The following is a 25,117-nucleotide window of genomic DNA, read 5'->3' on the forward strand; positions in this document are numbered from 1 at the left end:
CACAGTGTTACACCGTCCGGGTTATCTGGATACTTCCCACTAACACCAACCTATCCGAACTCCGGAGATGGGAACTTGCTCTTCAATATATCCTCTCTTCCCGTTATCCACCAGGACTCAATCTCCGCTAATTTCAAGTTGCCGCCACTCATACCTCACCTGTCATTCAACAACATCTTTGCCTCTGCACTTCTGCCTCGACTGACATCTCTGCCCAAACTCTTTGTCTTTAAATATGTCTGCTTGTGTCTGTAGATGTGTGGATGGATGTGTGTGTGTGCGAGTGTATACCCATCCTTTCTTCCCCCTAAGGTAAGTCTTTCTGCTCCCGGGATGGGAATGACTCCTTACCCTCTCCCTTAAAACCCATATCCTTTCATCTTTCCCTCTTTCCTGACGAAGCAATCATTGGTTGCGAAAGCTTGAATTTTGTGTGTGTATCTATCGACCTGCCAGCGCTCTCTCTCTCTCTCTCTCTCTCTCTCTCTCTCTCTCTCTCTCTCTCTCTTATATATATATATATATATATACAAAGATGATGTGACTTACCAAATGAAATTGCTGGCAGGTCGACAGACACACAAACATACACACAAAATTCAAGCTTTCGCAATAAACTGTTGCCTCATCAGGAAAGAGGGAAGGAGAGGGAAAGACGAAAGGAAATGGGTTTTAAGGGAGAGGGTAAGGAGTCATTCCAATCCTGGGAGCGGAAAGACTTACCCTAGGGGGAAAAAAGGACGGGTATACACTCGCGCGCACACACACACACACACACACACACACACACACACACACACACACACACACACACACATATCCATCCACACATATACAGACACAAGCAGACATATTTGAAGACCAATATATATATCATTATAATAGAAGGAAACATTCCACGTGGGAAAAATTATATATAAAAACAAAGATGAGGTGACTTACCGAACGAAAGCGCTGGCAGGTCGATAGACACAGAAACAAACACAAACATATATGCGTGGATGGATATTTGCGTGTGTGCGAGTGTATACCTGTCCTTTTTTCCCCCTAAGGTAAGTCTTTCCGCTCCCGGGATTGGAATGACTCCTTACCCTCTCCCTTAAAACCCACTTCCTTTCGTCTTCCCCTCTCCTTCCCTCTTTCCTGATGAGGCAACAGTTTGTTGCGAAAGCTTGAATTTTGTGTGTATGTTTGTGTTTGTTTGTGTGTCTATCGACCTGCCAGCGCTTTCGTTCGGTAAGTCACCTCATCTTTGTTTTTCTTTTTATATATATATATATATATATATATATATATATATATATATATATATATATATATAAAAAAAGAAAGATGATGAAACTTACCAAACAAAAGCGCTGGCAGGTCGATAGACACACAAACAAACACAAACATACACACAAAATTCTAGCTTTCGCAACCAATGGTTGCCTCGTCAGGAAAGAGGGAAGGAGAAGGAAAGACAAAAGGATATGGGTTTTAAGGGAGAGGGTAAGGAGTCATTCCAATCCCGGGAGCGGAATGACTTACCTTAGGGGGAAAAAAGGACAGGTATACACTCGCACACACACACACATATCCATCCACACATACACAGACACAAGCAGACATTTGTAAAGGCAAAGAGTTTGGGCAGAGATGTCAGTCGGGGCGGATGTACAGAGGCAAAGATGAAGTTGAAAGACAGGTGGGGTATGAGCGGCGGCAAATTGAAATTAGAAATTAGCGGAGATTGAGGCCTGGCGGATAGCGAGAAGAAAGGATATGCTGAAGGGCAAGTTCCCATCTCCGGAGTTCTGACAGGTTGGTGTTAGTGGGAAGTATCCAGATAACCCGGACGGTGTAACACTGTGCCAAGATGTGCTGGCCGTGCACCAAGGCATGTTTAGCCACAGGGTGATCCTCATTACCAACAAACACTGTCTGCCTGTGTCCATTCATGCGAATGGACAGTTTGTTGCTGGTCATTCCCACATAGAACGCTTCACAGTGTAGGCAGGTCAGTTGGTAAATCACGTGGGTGCTTTCACACGTGGCTCTGCCTTTGATTGTGTACACCTTCCGGGTTACAGGACTGGAATAGGTGGTGGTGGGAGGGTGCATGGGACAGGTTTTACACCGGGGGCGGTTACAGGCCCCGGTGTAAAACCTGTCCCATGCACCCTCCCACCACCACCTATTCCAGTCCTGTAACCCGGAAGGTGTACACGATCAAAGGCAGAGCCACGTGTGAAAGCACCCACGTGATTTACCAACTGACCTGCCTACACTGTGAAGCGTTCTATGTGGGAATGACCAGCAACAAACTGTCCATTCGCATGAATGGACACAGGCAGACAGTGTTTGTTGGTAATGAGGATCACCCTGTGGCTAAACATGCCTTGGTGCACGGCCAGCACATCTTGGCACAGTGTTACACCGTCCGGGTTATCTGGATACTTCCCACTAACACCAACCTGTCAGAACTCCGGAGATGGGAACTTGCCCTTCAGCATATCCTTTCTTCTCGCTATCCGCCAGGCCTCAATCTCCGCTAATTTCTAATTTCAATTTGCCGCCGCTCATACCCCACCTGTCTTTCAACTTCATCTTTGCCTCTGTACATCCGCCCCGACTGACATCTCTGCCCAAACTCTTTGCCTTTACAAATGTCTGCTTGTGTCTGTGTATGTGTGGATGGATATGTGTGTGTGTGCGAGTGTATACCTGTCCTTTTTTCCCCCTAAGGTAAGTCTTTCCGCTCCCGGGATTGGAATGACTCCTTACCCTCTCCCTTAAAACCCATATCCTTTCATCTTTCCCTCTTTCCTGACGAAGCAATCATTGGTTGCGAAAGCTTGAATTTTGTGTGTGTATCTATCGACCTGCCAGCGCTCTCTCTCTCTCTCTCTCTCTCTCTCTCTCTCTCTCTCTCTCTCTTATATATATATATATATATATATACAAAGATGATGTGACTTACCAAATGAAATTGCTGGCAGGTCGACAGACACACAAACATACACACAAAATTCAAGCTTTCGCAATAAACTGTTGCCTCATCAGGAAAGAGGGAAGGAGAGGGAAAGACGAAAGGAAATGGGTTTTAAGGGAGAGGGTAAGGAGTCATTCCAATCCTGGGAGCGGAAAGACTTACCCTAGGGGGAAAAAAGGACGGGTATACACTCGCGCGCACACACACACACACACACACACACACACACACACACACACATATCCATCCACACATATACAGACACAAGCAGACATATTTGAAGACCAATATATATATCATTATAATAGAAGGAAACATTCCACGTGGGAAAAATTATATATAAAAACAAAGATGAGGTGACTTACCGAACGAAAGCGCTGGCAGGTCGATAGACACAGAAACAAACACAAACATATATGCGTGGATGGATATTTGCGTGTGTGCGAGTGTATACCTGTCCTTTTTTCCCCCTAAGGTAAGTCTTTCCGCTCCCGGGATTGGAATGACTCCTTACCCTCTCCCTTAAAACCCACTTCCTTTCGTCTTCCCCTCTCCTTCCCTCTTTCCTGATGAGGCAACAGTTTGTTGCGAAAGCTTGAATTTTGTGTGTATGTTTGTGTTTGTTTGTGTGTCTATCGACCTGCCAGCGCTTTCGTTCGGTAAGTCACCTCATCTTTGTTTTTCTTTTTATATATATATATATATATATATATATATATATATATATATATATATATATATATATATATATATATATATATATATATATATATATATATATATATATATAAAGAAAGATGATGAAACTTACCAAACAAAAGCGCTGGCAGGTCGATAGACACACAAACAAACACAAACATACACACAAAATTCTAGCTTTCGCAACCAATGGTTGCCTCGTCAGGAAAGAGGGAAGGAGAAGGAAAGACAAAAGGATATGGGTTTTAAGGGAGAGGGTAAGGAGTCATTCCAATCCCGGGAGCGGAAAGACTTACCTTAGGGGGAAAAAAGGACAGGTATACACTCGCACACACACACACATATCCATCCACACATACACAGACACAAGCAGACATTTGTAAAGGCAAAGAGTTTGGGCAGAGATGTCAGTCGGGGCGGATGTACAGAGGCAAAGATGAAGTTGAAAGACAGGTGGGGTATGAGCGGCGGCAAATTGAAATTAGAAATTAGCGGAGATTGAGGCCTGGCGGATAGCGAGAAGAAAGGATATGCTGAAGGGCAAGTTCCCATCTCCGGAGTTCTGACAGGTTGGTGTTAGTGGGAAGTATCCAGATAACCCGGACGGTGTAACACTGTGCCAAGATGTGCTGGCCGTGCACCAAGGCATGTTTAGCCACAGGGTGATCCTCATTACCAACAAACACTGTCTGCCTGTGTCCATTCATGCGAATGGACAGTTTGTTGCTGGTCATTCCCACATAGAACGCTTCACAGTGTAGGCAGGTCAGTTGGTAAATCACGTGGGTGCTTTCACACGTGGCTCTGCCTTTGATTGTGTACACCTTCCGGGTTACAGGACTGGAATAGGTGGTGGTGGGAGGGTGCATGGGACAGGTTTTACACCGGGGGCGGTTACAGGCCCCGGTGTAAAACCTGTCCCATGCACCCTCCCACCACCACCTATTCCAGTCCTGTAACCCGGAAGGTGTACACGATCAAAGGCAGAGCCACGTGTGAAAGCACCCACGTGATTTACCAACTGACCTGCCTACACTGTGAAGCGTTCTATGTGGGAATGACCAGCAACAAACTGTCCATTCGCATGAATGGACACAGGCAGACAGTGTTTGTTGGTAATGAGGATCACCCTGTGGCTAAACATGCCTTGGTGCACGGCCAGCACATCTTGGCACAGTGTTACACCGTCCGGGTTATCTGGATACTTCCCACTAACACCAACCTGTCAGAACTCCGGAGATGGGAACTTGCCCTTCAGCATATCCTTTCTTCTCGCTATCCGCCAGGCCTCAATCTCCGCTAATTTCTAATTTCAATTTGCCGCCGCTCATACCCCACCTGTCTTTCAACTTCATCTTTGCCTCTGTACATCCGCCCCGACTGACATCTCTGCCCAAACTCTTTGCCTTTACAAATGTCTGCTTGTGTCTGTGTATGTGTGGATGGATATGTGTGTGTGTGCGAGTGTATACCTGTCCTTTTTTCCCCCTAAGGTAAGTCTTTCCGCTCCCGGGATTGGAATGACTCCTTACCCTCTCCCTTAAAACCCATATCCTTTTGTCTTTCCTTTTCCTTCCCTCTTTCCTGACGAGGCAACCATTGGTTGCGAAAGCTAGAATTTTGTGTGTATGTTTGTGTTTGTTTGTGTGTCTATCGACCTGCCAGCGCTTTTGTTTGGTAAGTTTCATCATCTTTCTTTTTAGATATATTTTTCCCACGTGGAATGTTTCCCCCTCTATATATATATATATATATATATATATATATATATATATATATATATATATATATATATAAAGATGATGTGACTTACCAAATGAAAGTGCTGGCAGGTCGACAGACACACAAACAAACACAAACATACACACAAAATTCAAGCTTTCGCAACAAACTGTTGCCTCATCAGGAAAGAGGGAAGGACAGGTATACACTCGCACACACACACACACACACACACACACACACATATCCATCCGCACATACACAGACACAAGCAGAAATGTCTCCATATATATATATATATATCCCACTTGTTGCAGTGTGAACACCTATGAAAAGAAGGGACCGGTTGACAGGACATACCCAAAGGCAGTGAGGAATAGTCAATATGGCAATATGGTCGGAGGGGAGGAGGAGACTTAGGCAGAAATACAGTAGGTAGATTCAAATGGAAGGTTGCAGTGGTGATTTGGGGATGAAGAGGCTTGCATAGGACGGACTAGAGTGAGAGCTGCATCAAATCAGTCTTTGACTGGAGGTCACAGCAACAACTTAACCTCTTGAAGATAACCACAATTACAAGACACAATACTTGCTTAAAATATTACATGCACCTCATTACCAATGGATAGAAGCTGCCATCTCTGTGTCAAATTCAATCAAATGAATCTTTCAGGTATTCCACTTCCCAACAGCATGTGTCTCTTAATGAGGAACAAGATTTTCCACTTCTAATAACCCATACACCTAGTACTCTGCACTGAACAACAGGAGCACAAAGCCACACATATACATATGCAGCTCCGAGAATACAATAAGACTAAAAATGCTTTACCTTGTAAAGATGACATTCCTCAACCTAACATAACATTTATCTTTGTTGAAAAATATTACCTACAGAAAGTTTAATTCAAGTGTGATGTAACAGAAATTCATGTCTCCTACAGTTTTGTTTGATATGCAGTAGTTGTAGTAGTAGTAGTATATATCACATTTTTATTGTGATTAATCAGAAACAAACGATGTTAAAACTATGTGATTTAGTACAATAAAAATGTGAAATCAAGGTAGAATCCACATAAATAACTCTTAAGATTTACCAAAAGGTCAAACAACACACTGACAAGTATAATCTAATAAAGTAATTAATTTTGGAGCCAATGCAGTATGCTGAAATTTAGGGAGAAATATCCTGAATGAACCTTTAGGTATGATGAGGAGTTACACACACCGCCACAGCTGCCAAGAGGTACCAAACGTGTGGCCACAGCATCCCCAAGAACTTCTTCCAGTCGAAACTGGGCTCGGGAATTTGGCTGTCTACTCCAACAAGCCTGGTGCCTTCATTGCTAGCTTGACATAGAACTTTCAAATTGCCTGCCCAGTGCCTTATTCCAAGAGCAGTTATAAAACCGAGGCTCAGTTTCAGTGACACTTTAGGGGTTGATTGATGACTAAATGCTTTCTGCTGAATATGCCCTTGCTTCTGTAGTACAGGTTTCTTGACAAGTGATTTCTGTATCTGAAGACCATATCTAGGAGTGGTGATGTTCCTGAAGCAAAGAAAACAGACTTGCAATTACATGCCAGGTATACACTGCAATATTTCTAACTTGAAACTGGTTTAGAAAACCTAATAATTTTGAGTTACTAATGCTAGTAACTAAAAATTAGGTGGTTTTATAAACCAGTGCCAATTCATATAATTTAAAACTTTCTTTCCCTTATCAACAATTTATAATAAATATAAGCATGGATCATGTACAGGAATAGTAGCTCAAAACAGATTTAATTAAAATTAAATTACACACAAAGGGTGTAAAGAGGGACAGATTAGGGGAAGGTGCAGGTATCTCTGACCTCAGGATTCAGGATGTTGCAATGACAAGGGGAGAAGAGATAAAGGGAAAGGCATCAGAGAGTAAGACGTCAATTATAGTACACTTGTGAACACTGTGCCATCTTCAGTCAACCCTTTTGTGCTACCAAAGTAATACACACAGATCTGAGTTCTGGGACATCTGTCTTTCATATCTGTTTACTGCTACCATGTAGCTAGGTGCTTCTGAAACTTGGAGAAATATACTAAGCACCATTGGAGGGATATATAGAAGGCTGTGAGTGTTTGCTTCACGGGAATCAGATCAAGTCATCATCTTCACCATTCCCAGGAATGTCTGAAGTGACTAATAGTGTTTACTTATACATAATAAACACTGTTCTGAAACATCACTACACATCTGTCATTCTGCTGCTTTGTACATAGTTTGTATGTAGTGGGACATACATGCACCAGAAAACTTGGAACAATGTAGAAAATACTGGTTTGTGATATGTCACATCCATCTTCAATGTTCTGTTGAAAACTCATGTTTTTTACAGTCAGAAGAATAAATGTGTTTTGGTACTAATTTGTTACACTTCTTTCCATATTTGCCATCCTGATACAATCATTCTAAAATTACAACTATAACTCTGAAAATCTTTGGTTCACATGAAAACATGGATCTAGTAAGGTTTGTAGGACATGTGTCTCCCACTTCACTGATTTTCAAGATTGATCACCTTAAAATCTTTTTGATAGTGAGACTGAAACATTTCTCAGAAACGAAGATAGTTTATGATCTTTTATTTTTCAAATACATGCAAAACAAATTTTAGCCATGAAAGGGTTAAAATAGGAAGAACAACAAATAACAAAATTTTACATATAAATTAAAGTGGGAAGAATGCAGGATTGAATTTGCAGGTGATTTGGTACTACACAGAGTCCGAAATCTAGTACACAGAGCTGTCAACTCTGCCAGGAAAAATAGCACTAACCTGGCTAGGCACTGGGTCAAACTAACTTGAGTAGCAGATATGGGGATGTCATTCCAGGCTGCTTAAACTCGATGCCACATTTCATCAAACAGTGGCTGGCGAGTTGTGGCACACGTTTTTCTCAGCGACATGTGATAGATGTTTCAGCGGGTGCAAAATCTGGAGAATGTTTTGACCTGTGCAACAGTCAGGCAGCCTCTGTATCTAAGTATGTCAGGACAGCACAGGCAACGCATGGCCTCACATTATCTCATTGAAATATAACATCACAGGGACTAAGGCACAGCCTCTGGCCTTAGAAGGCAAACGTAACAACTGCTGTCCAAATTACTGGCTATCCAAACCAGAGGCGGTTGTGTCATGTACCCAATTGGCATCCCATATCATTACACCTGGCGCTGGATATGCGTGATAATGAGGAATGCTATTTGGCAATATTCACTCTCCTTGCATCCTTCTTATAAGGATATGTCCACTGTGACACAGAACTGGGAATTGACTGATAACACTACTCTGTGCCACTACTTTGTCCTCTGCTGTTACTGGGTGCACCATTCTCAGCACACTCTTTCTGTTTCTGTGCCAAGAGAAGTCACAACAATGGTTGCTATTCTGACAGTCTGTAATGATGCAGATGCTACTGTGTGTATACTGTTCTTACTGCAAATGAGAACAACACTCGAGGTACATGATATAGCTGTACACTCCTGAACAATGAATGAATAAAGTCTCCTCTCAGCCACTAGTCACACGAGGCTGCTGAGATCCCACATAGCATTAAAGTGTGATCCTTCTGACTTCATTCATTCTATTTTCACATGGCAGTCTTATGATCCTAAATAACCCTATGAGCAATACTGCAATAAAATGCTGTCATCATGGGCCACAATCCTGCCACTGTTAAATTCCACCACATACTGGGGGATGTTCCTCCTTACATGAGGTGTAAAATAGACTTCACATAAAAGACCAACATTCAAATACAATAGCTGACAGAGAAACCAGGTTTGTAAGATTGCTTTAGACAGTGTGACCCAAAAGTTCATTAACATTTGAAAATTAAATAGTTCTCCACGTACATCCGTACTCCGCAAATCACCATGAGGTGCATGCACAGGGTGCAACCCATTTTACCAGTTACTGGGGTTTCTTCCCAGTCCATTCACATATGAGAAGAATGATTGACTGACTGCCTCTGTGTGTGCTGTAACTGTTCTAATCTTATCCTCATGATCCCTATGTGAGTGATACGTAGGGGATTATAGTATATTTCTAGAGTAATCACTTAAAGCCAGTTCTTGAAACTTTGGTAATAGACTTTCTCGGGATAGTTTACGTCTATCTTCAAGGGTCTTCCAGTTCAGTTCTTCAGTATCTCTGTGATATTCTCCCACAGATTAAACAAACCTGTGACCATTCGCGCTGCCCATCTCTGAATAAGTTCAATATCCTCTGTTAGTCCTGTTTGGAAGGGGTCCCACACACTTGAGCAATATTCTCGGATGGATAGCACAAGTGATTTTTAAGAAATCTCCTTTGTAGACTGATTGCACTTCCCCAGTATTCTACCAATAAACTGGAGGCCACTACCTGCTTTACCAATGAATGAGCCTATGTGATCATTCCATTTCATATCCCTACAGTGTTCCACCCAGGTAGTTGTAGGAGTTGGCCAATTCCAACAGTGATTTACTGATATTATGGTCATGTAATACTACTTTTTAATTTTTTTCATTTTGTGAGGTGCACAATTTCACATTTCTGAGCATTTAAAGCAAGCTGCCAATCTTTTCACCACTTTGAAATCGTATCAAGATTGCATATTTATGCATCTTCTTCCAGATAATACTTCATTGTAGATAACTACATTCTGAGGTTGTTATTAATATCGTCTGAAAGGTCATTAATATACAACATGAACAGCAAGAGTCTCAACAAACTCCCCTGGAGCACACTTGAAAATCAATAAATATTGCATCTACCCGACTGCCGTAAATCCACAGCTTCCAGTATGTCACATGAGTAAAGTGCAAGTTGGGTTTCACATGATCGATGCTTTTGGAATCCATGCTGGTTGGCATTGAGAAGGTCGTTCTGTTCAAGATACTTCACTATGTTTGAGCTCAGAATATGTTCTAAGATTCTACAACACATCAGTGTCAAGGATATTGATGGTAGGTTTGTGGATCACTTCTACCACCATCCTTCTAGAGAGGTGTGACATGTGCTTTTGTTTCTGGTTTGCAGAATAATGCAAGTGAAAAGGTAAAAATTGACACACATGCTTGAAATGACAAGAGGTTTTACTGAAACCAAATAAGTGCATGAAACGACCAACAAATTGTGCTTCATATAACACAAAAGCAATAATTAGGATAACAATTGATTTGTAGAAAAGACAAGGTAACTTATAACAAATTCTCATTGTGTCAGTCGCCATCTATCAACAATACCTGTAGTCAAGGAACAATGTTGAGAGCAGTACCGCACAGCATCTCGGCTGGTATGGTGAGAAATTGCTGTCGGATGTAGTCTTTTAGCATTCCTAATGAGGTCACACAATTGCCGGAGACTTCCGACTTCAGGTAACGGACACAACCAATAACCACACACATTGAGGTCTGGGGATGTGTGAGGTCAAGCGTGACGTAAGTGGCGGCTCAGCATGTGATCCCCACCAAACGATGTGCTAAACATTTTATGCACAATTCTCGTGTGGTATCACTGACATGTTCCTGTCCAGTATCGACTGTTGGCCACTTTTTGCACTCTACTTTGGTTTCAGTAAAACCTCAAGTCATTTCAAGCATGTGTGTCAAGTTTTATCTTTTTACCTATATTATTCTGTGAATTAGTGCACTGTCAAATGTTCATTGACTTTTGGCTCACCCTGTGTACAAAGTGCAGATTACGTTACTGCTACCTACTTTGTACAGGCACACTGGAACGCTAACAACTTCCATATCCAAGCACATAGCACACTTCACGCAAATTTGACTATTGTCACGTGCCATGTTCAAGGTACTGCAATTTTAATGGTGAGCAGCATAAATATACATTAAGAAGAGATAAATGATAAGTAAAATGATCAAGAACTTGGAGCAAAGCACAAAAGGAGACAGGGAAGTACCAAAAACACACACAGACAGAGAGAGAGAGAGAGAGAGAGAGAGAGAGAGAGAGAGAGAGAGAGAGAGGGGGGGGGGGGGGGAGGGGGGGGGGTTGCATGTGGGGGTGCAGGGATATAAGGAAATAAAAATGAATAGAAGAAAATAGAGTTCGTCCATGAGAGTATGAGAGTTGTGGGATGTGAGGATACGTAGAAGACCAAATGCCATATCCACAGTTCAGAGAAGCTAACACCAGGTGGGAGGATTCAAGTACCTATATGGTCTAGGAGGCATTCCGTCCATTTGAGCCATGCTGCAGAGCATGCTCAGCAACTGGGCACTGTGTGTCCCCATGACAGAAAACTTTTCTGTGTCAATTTGTGTGCTCAGCCAATTTTATATAACACCTACCTGTACCTGACCCCACTTTGCTGTGCCCGTCGCTTAAATCGAAAAGAAAGAAATGAAACAAGCACATATTTCTAATTTGTATGGGAGTTGGATATAAATTTTAATCTCCGCCTCTCACCCGTCTCTCTCCCTCTCCCAACCCCATTCTTTGTCCATCTCCTCCTCCTTCCTGTTTTCTATGTACATCCCCTCTGCCCACTCCTGCTGTACTCACCTGATGTGAAATGCTGTTCTTCCTGCCATCTCATTTCACCAGTTCCCACAATATGTAACCTGCATTTCCCTTAAGTTCTATAACATACCTATAAGTATAAAGGATCCAATATTTCAAACTCCAACATTCTAGAATGTGAAATCCGCTTTCTTACCAATGCAAGTATCCAAACCCAAACATAGGAATGAGGGAGTAATTTCCAACTGAAGTGTTTATCCAGTTGGATTCCACCATCATTAAACCACTGAGAAGAGTTAAAGTCCTTGGGAAATATGTTTCTCCTTTTTTTTCAGTAACTGCAGCACCAACATAACAATGTCATGTTGGTTAATTTTACAATGCCACTTCAGTCAAACATCTGGACTGTTGTCACTGCATCTACTGTTAAGGCTGCTGCCTCTCTTCTGCACCTACATACATACTCTGCAAATCACTGTGAAGCACCTGCAAAGGGTACTTTCTATTCTACCACATTCTAGGATTTCTTAGTGCTCCAACTGAATGGGTAGAATGGGTACTTAAATCGATCTGTGGTTGCTGTAATTAGTCTAATCACATAGGTCACTACAGGGTTCATTATGTAGGGTACTCTAGTACATTACAAGATTCATCACTTACAGCTAGTTCTTGGAACTTTGTAAGTATGCTTTCTCAGGATAGTTTGCATATATCTGTAAGTGTCCACCAGGTTCAGGTTTTTGGTCATCCCTGTCACTCTCAAATGGGTGAAACAACCCTGTGACTATTCATGCTGCTCTTCTTTGTATACAATCCACATCCCCTATTTGTCTTGTTTGGTACAGGCCCCAAACACTTGAGTAATATTTGAGAATGGATCATGCGAGTGTTTAGTAAGCCATCTCCTTTGCAGACTGATTAAATTTCCCAAATATTACATCTTTGAACCAAAGTTTCTCATCAAAGTCTCTCTTATCTACAAAAATACCTCCAAAAATTGTAATACACCGGCAATTGTTGAGTTGACCAACTGTAGTTTAGTAATATTGCTAACAATATTTATTTCTTTTTCTTTCGTTTTGTGAAGTGCACAATTTTACATTTATGAAACTTTAAAGCAGATGCCAATCCTTACACAACTTTGAAATTTTATCAACATCTTACTGAATATTTCTGCAGTTTCTTGAGAGAGTATTGAATTACAGAGAGCGACATCATCTGCGAAAAATCTCAGGTGGTGTGAATGTTGTCAGTAAGGTCACTGATACAGAACACAAGCAGCTGAGCAGGTGGCTCTCAATGTGGAAAAATGTAAGTTATGCAGCTGAGTAGGAAAAACAAACATGTAATATTCAGATGCTGCATTAGTGGTGTACTGCTTGACATATCTGGGCACAATGTAGCAAACCAATATGAAATGCAATGAGCATGTGAGAACTGTGGTAGGGAAAGCAAATGTTTGACCTTAGTTTGTTGGGAAAGTTTTAGAAAAGTATGGTTCATCTGTAAAGGAGACAGCATATAGGGCACTGGTTTGACTTATTCTTGAATACTGTTTGAGGGTTTGGAATCCACTCTAGGTCGGTTTGAATGAGTATGTCGAAACAATTAAGAGGCTGACTGCTAGATTTGTTACCTGTAGGTTTGAACAATATGTAGGCATTATGGAGATGCTTCGAAAACACAAATGGGAACCCCTTGAGGGCAGACGACATTCTTTTCGCGAAAAACTATTGAGAAAGTTTAGAGAATCGGCATCTGTAGCTCACTGCCAAATGATTCTACTGCCACCAACATCTACTGCACATAAGGACCACAAAGATAAGATAGGCTACAAGACATTAGAGCTCATATGAAGGCACTTTCCCTCGCTCTATTTGTGAGTGGGACAGAAAATGAAAATATTAGTAGTGGTACAGGGTACACTTCGCCATTCACCGTACAGTGGCTTGCGGAGAATCTATGTACAAGATGTGTTTTTTAAGTAAGTAACGTTTTGAAATTAAAAAAAAGATGTGCTAAGATATCTCAATAATTTTATTTTTACATGAAAGCCTGTACCTTAATCTAGGCACTGACACCATTACAGTCTGATTCTTCCTGTTTATGTTGTGTACTGAGTGTTTAAGATGTCTCCGATAATCCTGAGTCCCGCTGACTGTGAAGTACGGGCTGTTATAAGATTTCTTAATGCTAAAGGCCTAAAAGTGATCGATATTCATTGTGAGATATGTGCAGTTTACGGAGAAAATAATTATGAGTAATGGAATGGTAAGAAAGTAGGTGAGAGCATTTAAAGATAGCCACACAAATGTGCATGATGAATAATGGAGTGGGCATCCTTCAGTCGTTAATGAAAGTTTGGTGCAGGAAGTGGACAATAAGTTGAGAGAAAACAGATGCTTTACGATTTCCTCCTTAAGTTGAGAGAAAACAGATGCTTTACGATTTCCTCCTTGCGAGATGACTTTCCTAAAGTTTCTCATAGTGTTTTGTATGGCACTGTGACCGAGTACTTGAATTACCGAAAATTGTGCACACGTTCGGTATCAAAAATGTTGACGGATGTGCACAAAACCATACATTTAGACAGTGCATTGACTTTCCTTGAGCGGTACCACAACGACGGTGATGATTTCTTAAGCCAAATTGTTATGGGCGATGAAACATGGGTGGCCTACGTCACACTAGAATCAAAGCAACAGTCCATGGAAGTTGAGCAAGAGCAACGTTTTGCTGCAAGACAATGACCGTCCACATGTGGTGAATCAGATCAAAGATCTCATCACATCTTTTCAATGGGAAACTCGAAATCATCCTCTGTACAGCCCCGATCTTGTGCCCAGTGACTACCATCTGTTCCTGCACTTGAAGAAACACCTGGTTGGTCAGCGTCTTCAAGACGATGACGAAGTAAAAACAGTGGTGATGCAGTGGTTAACAAGTCAGGCGGCAGACTTCTATGAGGAGGGTATTCAAAAACTGGTACAACGTTATGACAAGTGCCTCAATACTGACGGAAATTATGTAGAAAAGTAGATTAAGGTACATGCTTTCATGTAAAAATAAAATTATTGAGATATCTTAGCATGTCTTTTTTTAATTTCAAAATGGTACTTAATTAAAAAACACACCTCGTAAATCTGAATGTGCGTTAGAACACAGTTATCTTATCTAGTGCACACCTCAAGTTACACTTACGTCTGTCAATAACTCTCCATCCAAGAACTCCTCAGTCCAGCAACAAATTTCACTTCACACTCCACACGATTGTATTTTCGTTAATAAGTGTAGGTATCATATTGAGTCAAATACTTTTCAGACTGATACTGTAAGCTGACCACCACTGCACCATTCTCAAATATTATCAAGATCTGACTGAATATTTACACAGCTTTTTTCAAAAAATACTTCATTGTAGGTAACCTATTTACCTGCAAAAGATCTGATGTTGCTATTGGGTCATTCCAAGTCAATTCAGCCTATTTGAGAAAATGTTTCAGCTGATAGTCTCAGATTTGGCCGAAATTTAGCACACCATTGCTACCAAGCGTGGAACACTCATTACAAAATTTTAAGTTCCCCTGCCAATTAGTTCCAGAATTATGGCTTGTGAAAGAAGGTGACGTAGCCCGGAAATTGCAACCCGCATCTGGCAATCTATCTTCAGACCCAACTTCAGGTTTTAATAACCTTAAAACTATTCCGCACAGCCCAGTGAATTTTTTACAACACAGTAACATCCATTTAGAGAATACACTCTATGAATCAAAACACCAACAATATATTTCTGAGGGAAAATAAAAAATTCCAAAATGTGATTTTAAAAAATGTAATACGTTAGAAGGTACATAATGTAGGTGTCCTCTATGCCAAATATAATTCACTCAAAAAGGGTATAAATTTTTTTGTGGTAAGCTTAATGTGGCCTGAACACACACAGAACTCATCTTGCCCATATCAGTCACACAAACAGAGTTACATGCACATGAAAATACAAAAATTTGAAAAATTACCTGAAAAACGTGGATTTTCGAAGTGTGGTAGCACAAAAGGGACAAATGATATCCAAGCCAAATTTCAAACACTGCATAAGTAGACCATAATATAATATGTGGCAAAATTTCAACTTGTTATTGCAAGGCATTTGTGTACAATAAAAGTTGACAGAGATGTATTCGGTTACGTTTCTTTTAACATGATTTAGCAAGCAATAGCAATGATGCAGACAGCTTGTTTCAGATAAAGCTGCAGCAATTGTTTGGAACCATTAGGCAACAGAAAGTTAAACAATGGTAGTTTTCAGGGACAGAATGAGTCATTGTTAGGTAGGAACAACAAAGGAAACAAGCAACAATTACAGGCTACTCATGTTTTTAAGATTCTAGTTCAGACTGGTCAGTACTGTTGTGGAAAGTCAATATGGAGACAGATGAGTGTACTAGTGGTGTTTTTTTTCAAACAAGTTGCAGTATTGGTAGAGCACAAGTATCTGAATGTCATAAAACAACATATGGAACAAAATGTGCCAGTCGCTTTGTACTGTATAATCTGGATGAATCGGACCAAGATTTGTTGCTATGGAGATACAGGACACACTCTGTGGGCACAAGAAGTACAGTTCCAGGAAACTTCAGTGTTTGTTATCATCATATGAAAGTGTTTCTGGATAAGTATTCTTTCCTACAAAGAAGTTGTTCTGATCCATTTCGGATTCATAAGCCTCAGAGAAATTGATATAAAATCAGTATTGAAAGTGAATCAGTGCATGGGACTTAACATGAAACCAGGACAAAAGTTATGTTCCAGGTGTGTTACACTGCTAGAAAATGAAGAATATTCTGATAATTTACATGACAGTGACGAAGAGTATCAGCCACCTGCAACCACAGCGGATGAGCAATTAAATACTTCAGTGACTGCTCTTGGTTTGTCTCCCATGAAGACACACAAAGCTGGGAAAAGAGACACGCCCAGGTATGGTAGAAGAAAACTACAAGAAGCTCAAATGGAATTAAAACACAAAATAGCTGACACATTTATGCTGGAAGAGGAAGAACTGTCTGCTCCAAAGGAACAGAAATCATGCCAGAAATGCTCTGACTTGGACAAAATTGTGCATGATTTGACAGAAAAATGTGCCATATCCACACGCCAGAAAAAAGTAGCTATTCTTACCCTTGCACCTTCCAGCTGGTCTATTGGCTATACTGCAAAGGAATTCAATGTTTCTACATATATGGTAAAGCAAGCTAGGAAAATAAAAGCTACCACAACTTCAGCAGGCTCAGGGTAAGCAATTGAGTTCAGAAATAAAGGTACTAGTGTCGGAGTATTATGAAAATAGTGACTACAGCCGAATAATGCCTGGAAAAAAAAAAGACTATGTAACGGTGAAAATGGGAAATGTACATGTACAGATGCAAAAAAAGACTGTTGCTATGCAACATATCAGAACTATATGCAGAATTCAAGGAAAAGTATCCCAATACCAAAGTAGGTTTATCATCTTTTTTCAATCTTCGGCCAAAATGTGTTGTGCCTGTAAGTGCAAGGGGCACACACAATGTTTATGTATGTGAGACCCATCGAAATGCTAAGCTGATGTTTGCTGCTATAAAGGATTCTGGTCTGGATTGCAAAGGTGCAATGAAGCTGCTAGAGTGTGACATCAGTTCCTACCAGTGCATGACACACAGGTGTGAAAAGTGTCCTGGTACGGCAAATCTTACAGAACACATAAATAACAAACTGTATGGTGAACTCCTTATGGATGACGATGAACTTGTTTCTTATAAACAATGGACACACATGGATCGCACAAGTCTTGAAACAAAGCAGAGTACAGTGGAAGATTTTGTTGAAATGTGTTGTCAAAAAACGGACAAACTGACCACACACAGCTTCACAGTAACAGCACAATCGGCTTATCTCCAGTTTTGTAAGTATAATTTGAAACAAGATGAAATTATAGTAATATTAGACTTTTCTGAAACTTATGCATTTATATGATTCTTCAGTTTCTCCTGGCGTATTTGTTGCTCGAACTGCCGGTTCATAGTGTCCAATGGACACAATATTTCGGCAATCAGACATGTCACCGTTGTCAGGTGCGCTGACGAACTGAGCTCCTGAGGGTGGGCGCGAACGGCAAAGAGAGTGGCCAGCGGGGGGGGAGGGGATTTAAATCGGCCGCCCGCCCTCAGGAGCTCAGTTCGTCAGCGCACCTGACGATCGCAACATGTCTGATCGCCGAAATATTGTGCCCGTTGGACACTATGAACCAGCAGTATACCTGTGGACTGTTCGTGCAGTATGCATTTATAGTTCAAGATGCCATCCAAGGATATCATTGGGACAACAGTCAAGCAACTCACCAGCCATTTGTGATTTACTATAGAGGTGAATCAGGTGATGTGTCTGTCATGAACCTGTTCATTTTTAGTGACTGTTTAATTCATGATGCCATTGCAGTTCATGCCCACATTCGCACTGTCATGACATATGTGAAAAACAAGCTGCCTCACATACATTTTGCAAAATACTTCAGTGATGGGGCAGCTAGTCAGTACAAAAACTATCTCAAAAATTTATGCATGCATTACCATGATTTTCAGCTTCACGCAGAATGGAATTTTTTCGCAACAAGTCATGGTAAAAATGTATGTGATGGTATTGGTGCTGCCATTAAGCACATGGCATCACGAGCTAGTCTGCAGCACCCTACAGAAGGTCACATTCTAACACCTCTTCAATTATTTACCTGGATACAGAAAAATATCTCTGGCAAACAATCATTCTAAGTTTACAAAGATGAGGTGAAATGAGTCGAAGAGTTGCTAAAAAGCAGACAAGAACACATTAAAACTGTTGCAGCCACTAGGAGCCATCATCACTTCTCTCCAGCAGACTTTGACTATGTGCAGATGAGCAGACTGTCCGGTTATAACTATAGGTTCATGCACAACATGTGTCTTCACAGTGTGTCTGACTCACGATTCAGAAGCAAAAGAAGCAACATACAACCAGGTTGCTATGTTATTGCTGTTTATAATGACAAATGGTACTTAGGATGTGTTGCAGAGTGCTGTGAAGCAGAAGGTGATGTATTGGTGAACTTCATGGCATCAGCAAGATCATTTCATTGGCCATGTTTGGCAGACAGGTGTTGGATTCCTTTTGAACATATTCTTATGACAGTTCCAGTTCCTACCACAGTGTCAGGAAGACAGTAGAATTTGCCACTCAATGTACAGAGTACAGTAGCTAAAGTGTGGGAGAAATTCTGTTTGAAGCACAATCGACTGGTTTTTAGCAGTTGAGGTGCAGTAAACATTAATGATAGATTGTGTTAATCTGTCTATATGTTGTTGCTTAGTGATTAAACAGTTGTGGGTGAGGATAAGAGCAGGCAGAACAGTTTACGATATGTTTTTACAAAATTGAGTTGTGGAACAATGGTCACATCACCAAATATATCTGTCAACTTCCATTGTACACAAATGTCTTGCAATAACATGCTGAAATTTTGATATATACATCATTATGGTCTACTTATGCAGTGTGTGAAATTTGGCTTGGATACCACTTGTCCCTTTTGTGCTACCACACTTCCAAAATCCATGTTTTTCGGGTAATTTTTCAAATTTTTGTATTTTCATGTGCATGTAACTCAGTTTTTGTGACTGATATGGGCATGATGAGTTCTGCGTGTGTTTAGGCCACATTAAGCTTACCACAAAAAAATTTATACCCTTTTTGAGTGAATTATATTTGGCGTAGAGGGCACCTACAATATGTACCTTTTAACGTATTACATTTTTTAATCGCATTTTGGAATTTTTTATTTTCCCTCAGAAATATGTTGTTGGTGTTTTGATTCATGGAGTGTGTTCTTTAAATGGATGTTACTGTGTTGTAAAAATTTCGCTGGACTGAGTGGAATGGTTCCAAAGTTATTAAGACCTGAAGCTGGGTCTGAAGATAGATTGCCAGATGCAGGTTGCAATTTCCGGGTCACGCAACCTTCTTTCACAAGTCATAATTCTGGAACTAATTGGCAGGGGAAACTAATACTTTGTACACGAGTGTTCCGTACATGGTAGAATTAGTATACTCAATTTCAGTCAAATCTGAGACTATGAGCTGGAGCCCCTGGTTGATTGGTTCAAATGGCTCTGAGCACTATGGGACTTAACATCTATGGTCATCAGTCCCCTAGAACTTAGAACTACTTAAACCTAACTAACCTAAGGACAGCACACAGCACCCAGTCATCACAAGGCAGAGAAAATCCCTGACCCCGCCGGGAATCGGACTCGGGCTTGGGAAGCGAGAACGCTACCGCACGCTCCTGGTTGAACTGACATGGAATGACCCTATTACTATCACATCTGCAAGTTCATTAATATACAACACACATGCAAGGGTACAAACGCACTTCCCTAGGACACATCTGAAATTACTCCTATATTAATCTCCAACTTCTATCATAGTCAACATGTCACATCCTCCCTACCGTGAACTCGTCAGTTCAGCACAATTTTCACTTGATATTGCATACGATAGTACATTCGTAAATAAGCTTTCGTATGGTACCATATCAAATGCTTTTTGGACATCAAGAAATATCAGATTTACCTGTCTGCCTTGACCAGTGACTTTCAAGATGTCACCTGAGAAAATTTTCAGTTGGGTCGGGCTGTTTTTAGAATCCACACTGGCTGGCATGGACGTAGTCATTCTGTTCAAGATCTCATTACGTTTTAACTGCTAATATGTTATGTAATTCTACAACCAATGGGTGCCAAAGATATTGGGTTGCAATTTTGCAGATCAATTTTGCTAACCTTCTTGCAGATAGATGTCACCTGTGTTTCCATCAAATACTGGGCACAGTCTTTTGTTTGAAGGGTTTATATTTTATAATTGTTAAAAAGAGGAAGACAATTGGAATATCAGGGGAAAACGTAATTCTCTCAGAAGAGTTCATATGAAACAGTATCAGCGTACAATCCACTAACTATCCTCACAAGAAGATAAAAAGATTAATGGTGATAATATATTTTTATTTATGTACTTTTCCTAAGTTTACAGGCCTCCGCAATGGCAAGGAGACATAATGCACTTCACTTCATTGGCATTATATTGCTGTGTACAGAACCTTATTGACGTTGCTGGTGCACCAAACATGTAACAGATTATTGGAGGTGCCAAAGTTTTTAGAGGATGTTACTTTTACATTTTTGTTCTCACTGGTTCAGCTTTCAGAGGAAGTACTTTGATGGTTGTGAGTATACAGTCATTTTTTCATTAAAGCCAAAGAATGAGTATGGAAATGGCTACAGTTACTTTATGAAGTCACTCCACAAGTTACACGAAATCATTTTTAAAATAACTAAAAGCATTAGGGGATCTTTATTACACAATTCAAGTTAACTATAAGCAGCTGTAAATAAAACTACAGCCCAAGTAAACAGTCACACAACAAAACAATGTTCCAAAATTTCTTTTTAATAGGTAAAGCATGCAACATCAGTGCAACAAACTCCAACAAAATTCCTTGGCTACAAAGTTTTTAGACATTTGGCTTCACATCAACTTCAAATGGCATATACACACAAATAATGGAAAATCCAGGATGGAATGTAACAATATTATGAAAAGGAAAGTTGCTTCTCACCACATAGCGGAGATGCTGAGTCGCGCCCCCCCCCCCCCCCCACACACACACACACGACTGCAGTCTGATATAACTGTGTGGTTTCAATTGCCTGAGACTGCAGTCGGGATGAAACAGTATTCATAATAGTTTTTCTAGTAAAAGTACACATATTCAAACACATGACCACACAGATATCCAATCACATACACTCCACTGCCTACGGTGAGTCTCCCCATAGCCATAGGAGTGTGTATTTGGGTGCCTATGTGATTGTGGGTACTTTTATTAGAACACGAGCTCAAAAGAGTGTCAATACTGTTTTCAGTTGTGTGTTCCTGCGGTATGCTCCACACAAGTCCCCTACAGGTGAGTTGTTGCCTTTTCCTTATTTTATATAACGTTCCATCCACAAATTTCCATTATTGGTGTAAATAAAATATGGTATACTACACTTACTTTCTGATAAAACAAGTTTTAACACTGACTGAATTGCCTACTTTCACAGCATCTTACTGTATTGAATTATATTCTGGGATGGGTCAATGGAAGCGTCCTATTCCACCTGTCTCCTTTGACCCATGACATAATAGTGTGGTGTGTGACATCGGCGAGCAGTTTTCGACTTTATTGTATTTGTAGATGTTGTGTTGTATTTGATGGTGCCCTCTGGTGGTGGATGTGGACGTGCTGAGTTTAACTTGTGGTACTGGGTTCATTGAGTTTTGGTTGTCGCTGTGCTAACGTGGTTTTGATTTTAGGTAGTTGGTGCGGTAATGTGGATTGCGGAAGTGTTTTCAGTGAGTGATTAAGGTGCTTTTCTGTTTACGTGTTTGGCGTTTTTGTTAGGTCTGATTAGTTTGGTGTTTGTTGTGCGGAAAGAACTCTAACTTTTTTAATTACTGGTTGTGCTGACTTTTGTTAGTAACTAATTTTTTTCTTTGGTTTTATTGTATAGTAATTATGATGCTTTGTGTGTTGTGTATTTATGGTAGGTCGATTGTGTTTTAATTGATGTAGTGAATATGGGGTATTTGTGTTTTTGAGTTGTGGGGGTTTTGGTTCCACTTTTTGGAGTTGGTCTTTTGGTACTGATAGTTGCAGCTGAGCTATATAGGTCAAGGGAAATGTCCAATTCCACTTTTTGATGTAGGTGTTTGGTTTTTGGTATCGGTAGCTATGACTGACCTGTACTGGTCAAGGGAAATTTCCAATTCTTGTCTTTTTTTTGGTGGTGTAGCGGAATGCTGTAATTTAAATATTTTTTGATATTATTTGCCTTGGGATGGTGCAGTGTTTCTTTATTATTGTATATTTAGCTTGCCCCCACCCTAAACGCCCAATTTTTGACAGTTGTCCTGTTAGTTTCATTTTATTTTTGGAGTAAGATGTTAATGTGTCATTTTTACTTTCATTCACGTTTGTTGGTGTGTGCGTATGTACTGATGTCACGGTCATTTTGTACACATTGGAAGTAGCCATTTCTGCTATATTGATGACATCAAGGGTCAAAACTGACGGGTGGAATCTGATGCTTCTGTTACTCCTCTGGGATAATACGCCACCTAGATCAGTCATTTTCTCAGCTGAGGAAAGAGATGCAGAGGCAAACCAAGATGTTCGACAAAAACTCTCACAAACCTGGCTTTCAAAAACCACCAATCCTCCCGTTCCCCTGTATGTATAAGCTAAAATTTTGTCAGTACATTAGAAAGAAATTATAATACATAAAGAAAAAACTTAATATCTGTGAGCATGATGAAAGGCCAAAACAGTACTTTCATGTTCACTCACTCAGTAACAACATCAGTTTTTAAAACTTCGACTACATTTAGTGTGATACAAATTTACAACAGTCTTCTGCATAAGGTAAACATTATCTCATCAGTCTCAGCTTTCTAAACCCTAAAGGTATCCTTATTAGATCACTGCCTCTATTCTTCAGCACAGTTTTTAGAACATGTGAAATACAAGACACTTGAAAGAAGACAGTGCAAGCTCTGCAATGGTAGTGCACACACAAAATATTTGTGCAGTACTGTATCCCACAACATGGAAAGTTTTTGGATCAACGCATAAATAAACAAACAAACATTTCACTAAACAAACGAAACTGGAAAATAGAGGAGAGGGCTACCTACAACACTAATCTCAATGTATGACAGCCTCAACAAATTAATTCACTGCGTCAAAATTTGAGTACTGATGTTGTGTTACAGTTGTCTGAATTTCTTGATGATAAGCCTACAGTGTGGAAGAAAGCAACGGGTAATCGCACATAGTAATAGACCTGTTGTTTCTTTGACTTTTTGATTACGGTACGCGATGTCACTGATATATATGTTTTATTTTAACTTCTCAGAGGCTACGATACTACTGTGGAACTACAGATGCGCAAAAAAATCCAATATACATAGGACTGACTTAATGTAACAATTATTTAGCGTGTTTTGGCGCAAACGAAGACAAATGTTTCTTATTAAGCTTGTTAGTATTTTTATCGTGCCTGCTACCAGTAAGTCTTACCTGTAATAACAGAATGTACCTATCCCCAACCGCCACAGCATTTCTGTATAGTGAGCAAGTTACTCGAAAACGTAAAAGCTCTCCTGGTTTTGTTGAAGTTCCTTTCAGTGAATAATACAGTTCTACATAGAAAAACAAGTCTCTTATCTACGACTGCAGAACTGTTATACGTGACTCAGCTGCCTCTTCTATCATAACCGTTACTAAAAAGTATTTGCATACTGATACCCTACACTACGAACTCTTTCGTAACGCGATACAATTGGCATCCAGTCACAAATACCAACGTACCGCTATTCAACAAATGATTAATAGAAATGAACTGCCAACGGGCTGAAACTGGAAATTTGAGAAAATCGGCTGCTTTGAAATGCGCTCAGACGGAATAACGAATTTCTTTCTGTTAACAGGTAGTCAAAAAGGGTCGAATTAGGGACTATACACGGCAACTAGCAAGGCTTAAATCCTATGCAACGTACAGCAAAAGTAACATAATCGAAAAACCATCAAACCAGCAGACGATAAATACTAGCTATTGTGTGGATAAATTTCGTGCGAAAAATTGTTGTTCAGGTATTGGCGCCAGTACTCGTACTGTCTGTGCACATCACATCTGCGCAAAGAAATAACAACATGTGGATCAGAATGCACAATATATGTGATTTGCGCAATGCTGGAGACAGGAACTGAAGTTTAGAACAAAATTGCTCAAATCTATAGTTGTAAATCAGATCGTAGCGACTGGACTGAAAATCCCCGCCAATCTGGCGAGCGAAACGTATCTGTAATAGTTGTTTGCTCAGTTTCCTGTTTCTCGTCTTTGAGTGCACACTTAGTTTATAGCCCTTTACATCGGAGCGAATGGAAACGAACTCAAGCGAAAGGGCGTTGGCAGACAGTTCGCCAATTTTCAATAGCATTTGCTTGTATCTGTGGACAAGCATTTACACTAGACGAACCGGAAGAGAACACAAGATGATGAACATAGTCTACAAACATTGTGTTGTCAATTTTTGGTGTTA

At 40.4% G+C, this 25,117-nt stretch overlaps 1 protein-coding gene across 1 annotated transcript in view; it reads right to left on the minus strand.

The window, feature by feature from the left end:
- Nucleotides 1-24,673, minus strand: part of LOC124798553 (mitochondrial potassium channel ATP-binding subunit-like) — a 110,530-nt gene extending 85,857 nt beyond the window's left edge. Inside the window, exons 1-2 of the mRNA XM_047262010.1 lie at nucleotides 24,096-24,673; nucleotides 6,624-6,945 (exon numbers count right to left, since the gene is read on the minus strand). Of these exons, the coding sequence (XP_047117966.1) occupies nucleotides 6,624-6,945; nucleotides 24,096-24,136 (363 nt within the window). The 5' untranslated portion in view covers nucleotides 24,137-24,673. The remainder of the gene's footprint in view (nucleotides 1-6,623; nucleotides 6,946-24,095) is intronic.
- Nucleotides 24,674-25,117: the final 444 nt, after the last annotated feature.

This window comes from Schistocerca piceifrons, chromosome 5 (genome assembly GCF_021461385.2).
Source record: "Schistocerca piceifrons isolate TAMUIC-IGC-003096 chromosome 5, iqSchPice1.1, whole genome shotgun sequence".
Classification (NCBI taxonomy): domain Eukaryota; kingdom Metazoa; phylum Arthropoda; class Insecta; order Orthoptera; family Acrididae; genus Schistocerca; species Schistocerca piceifrons.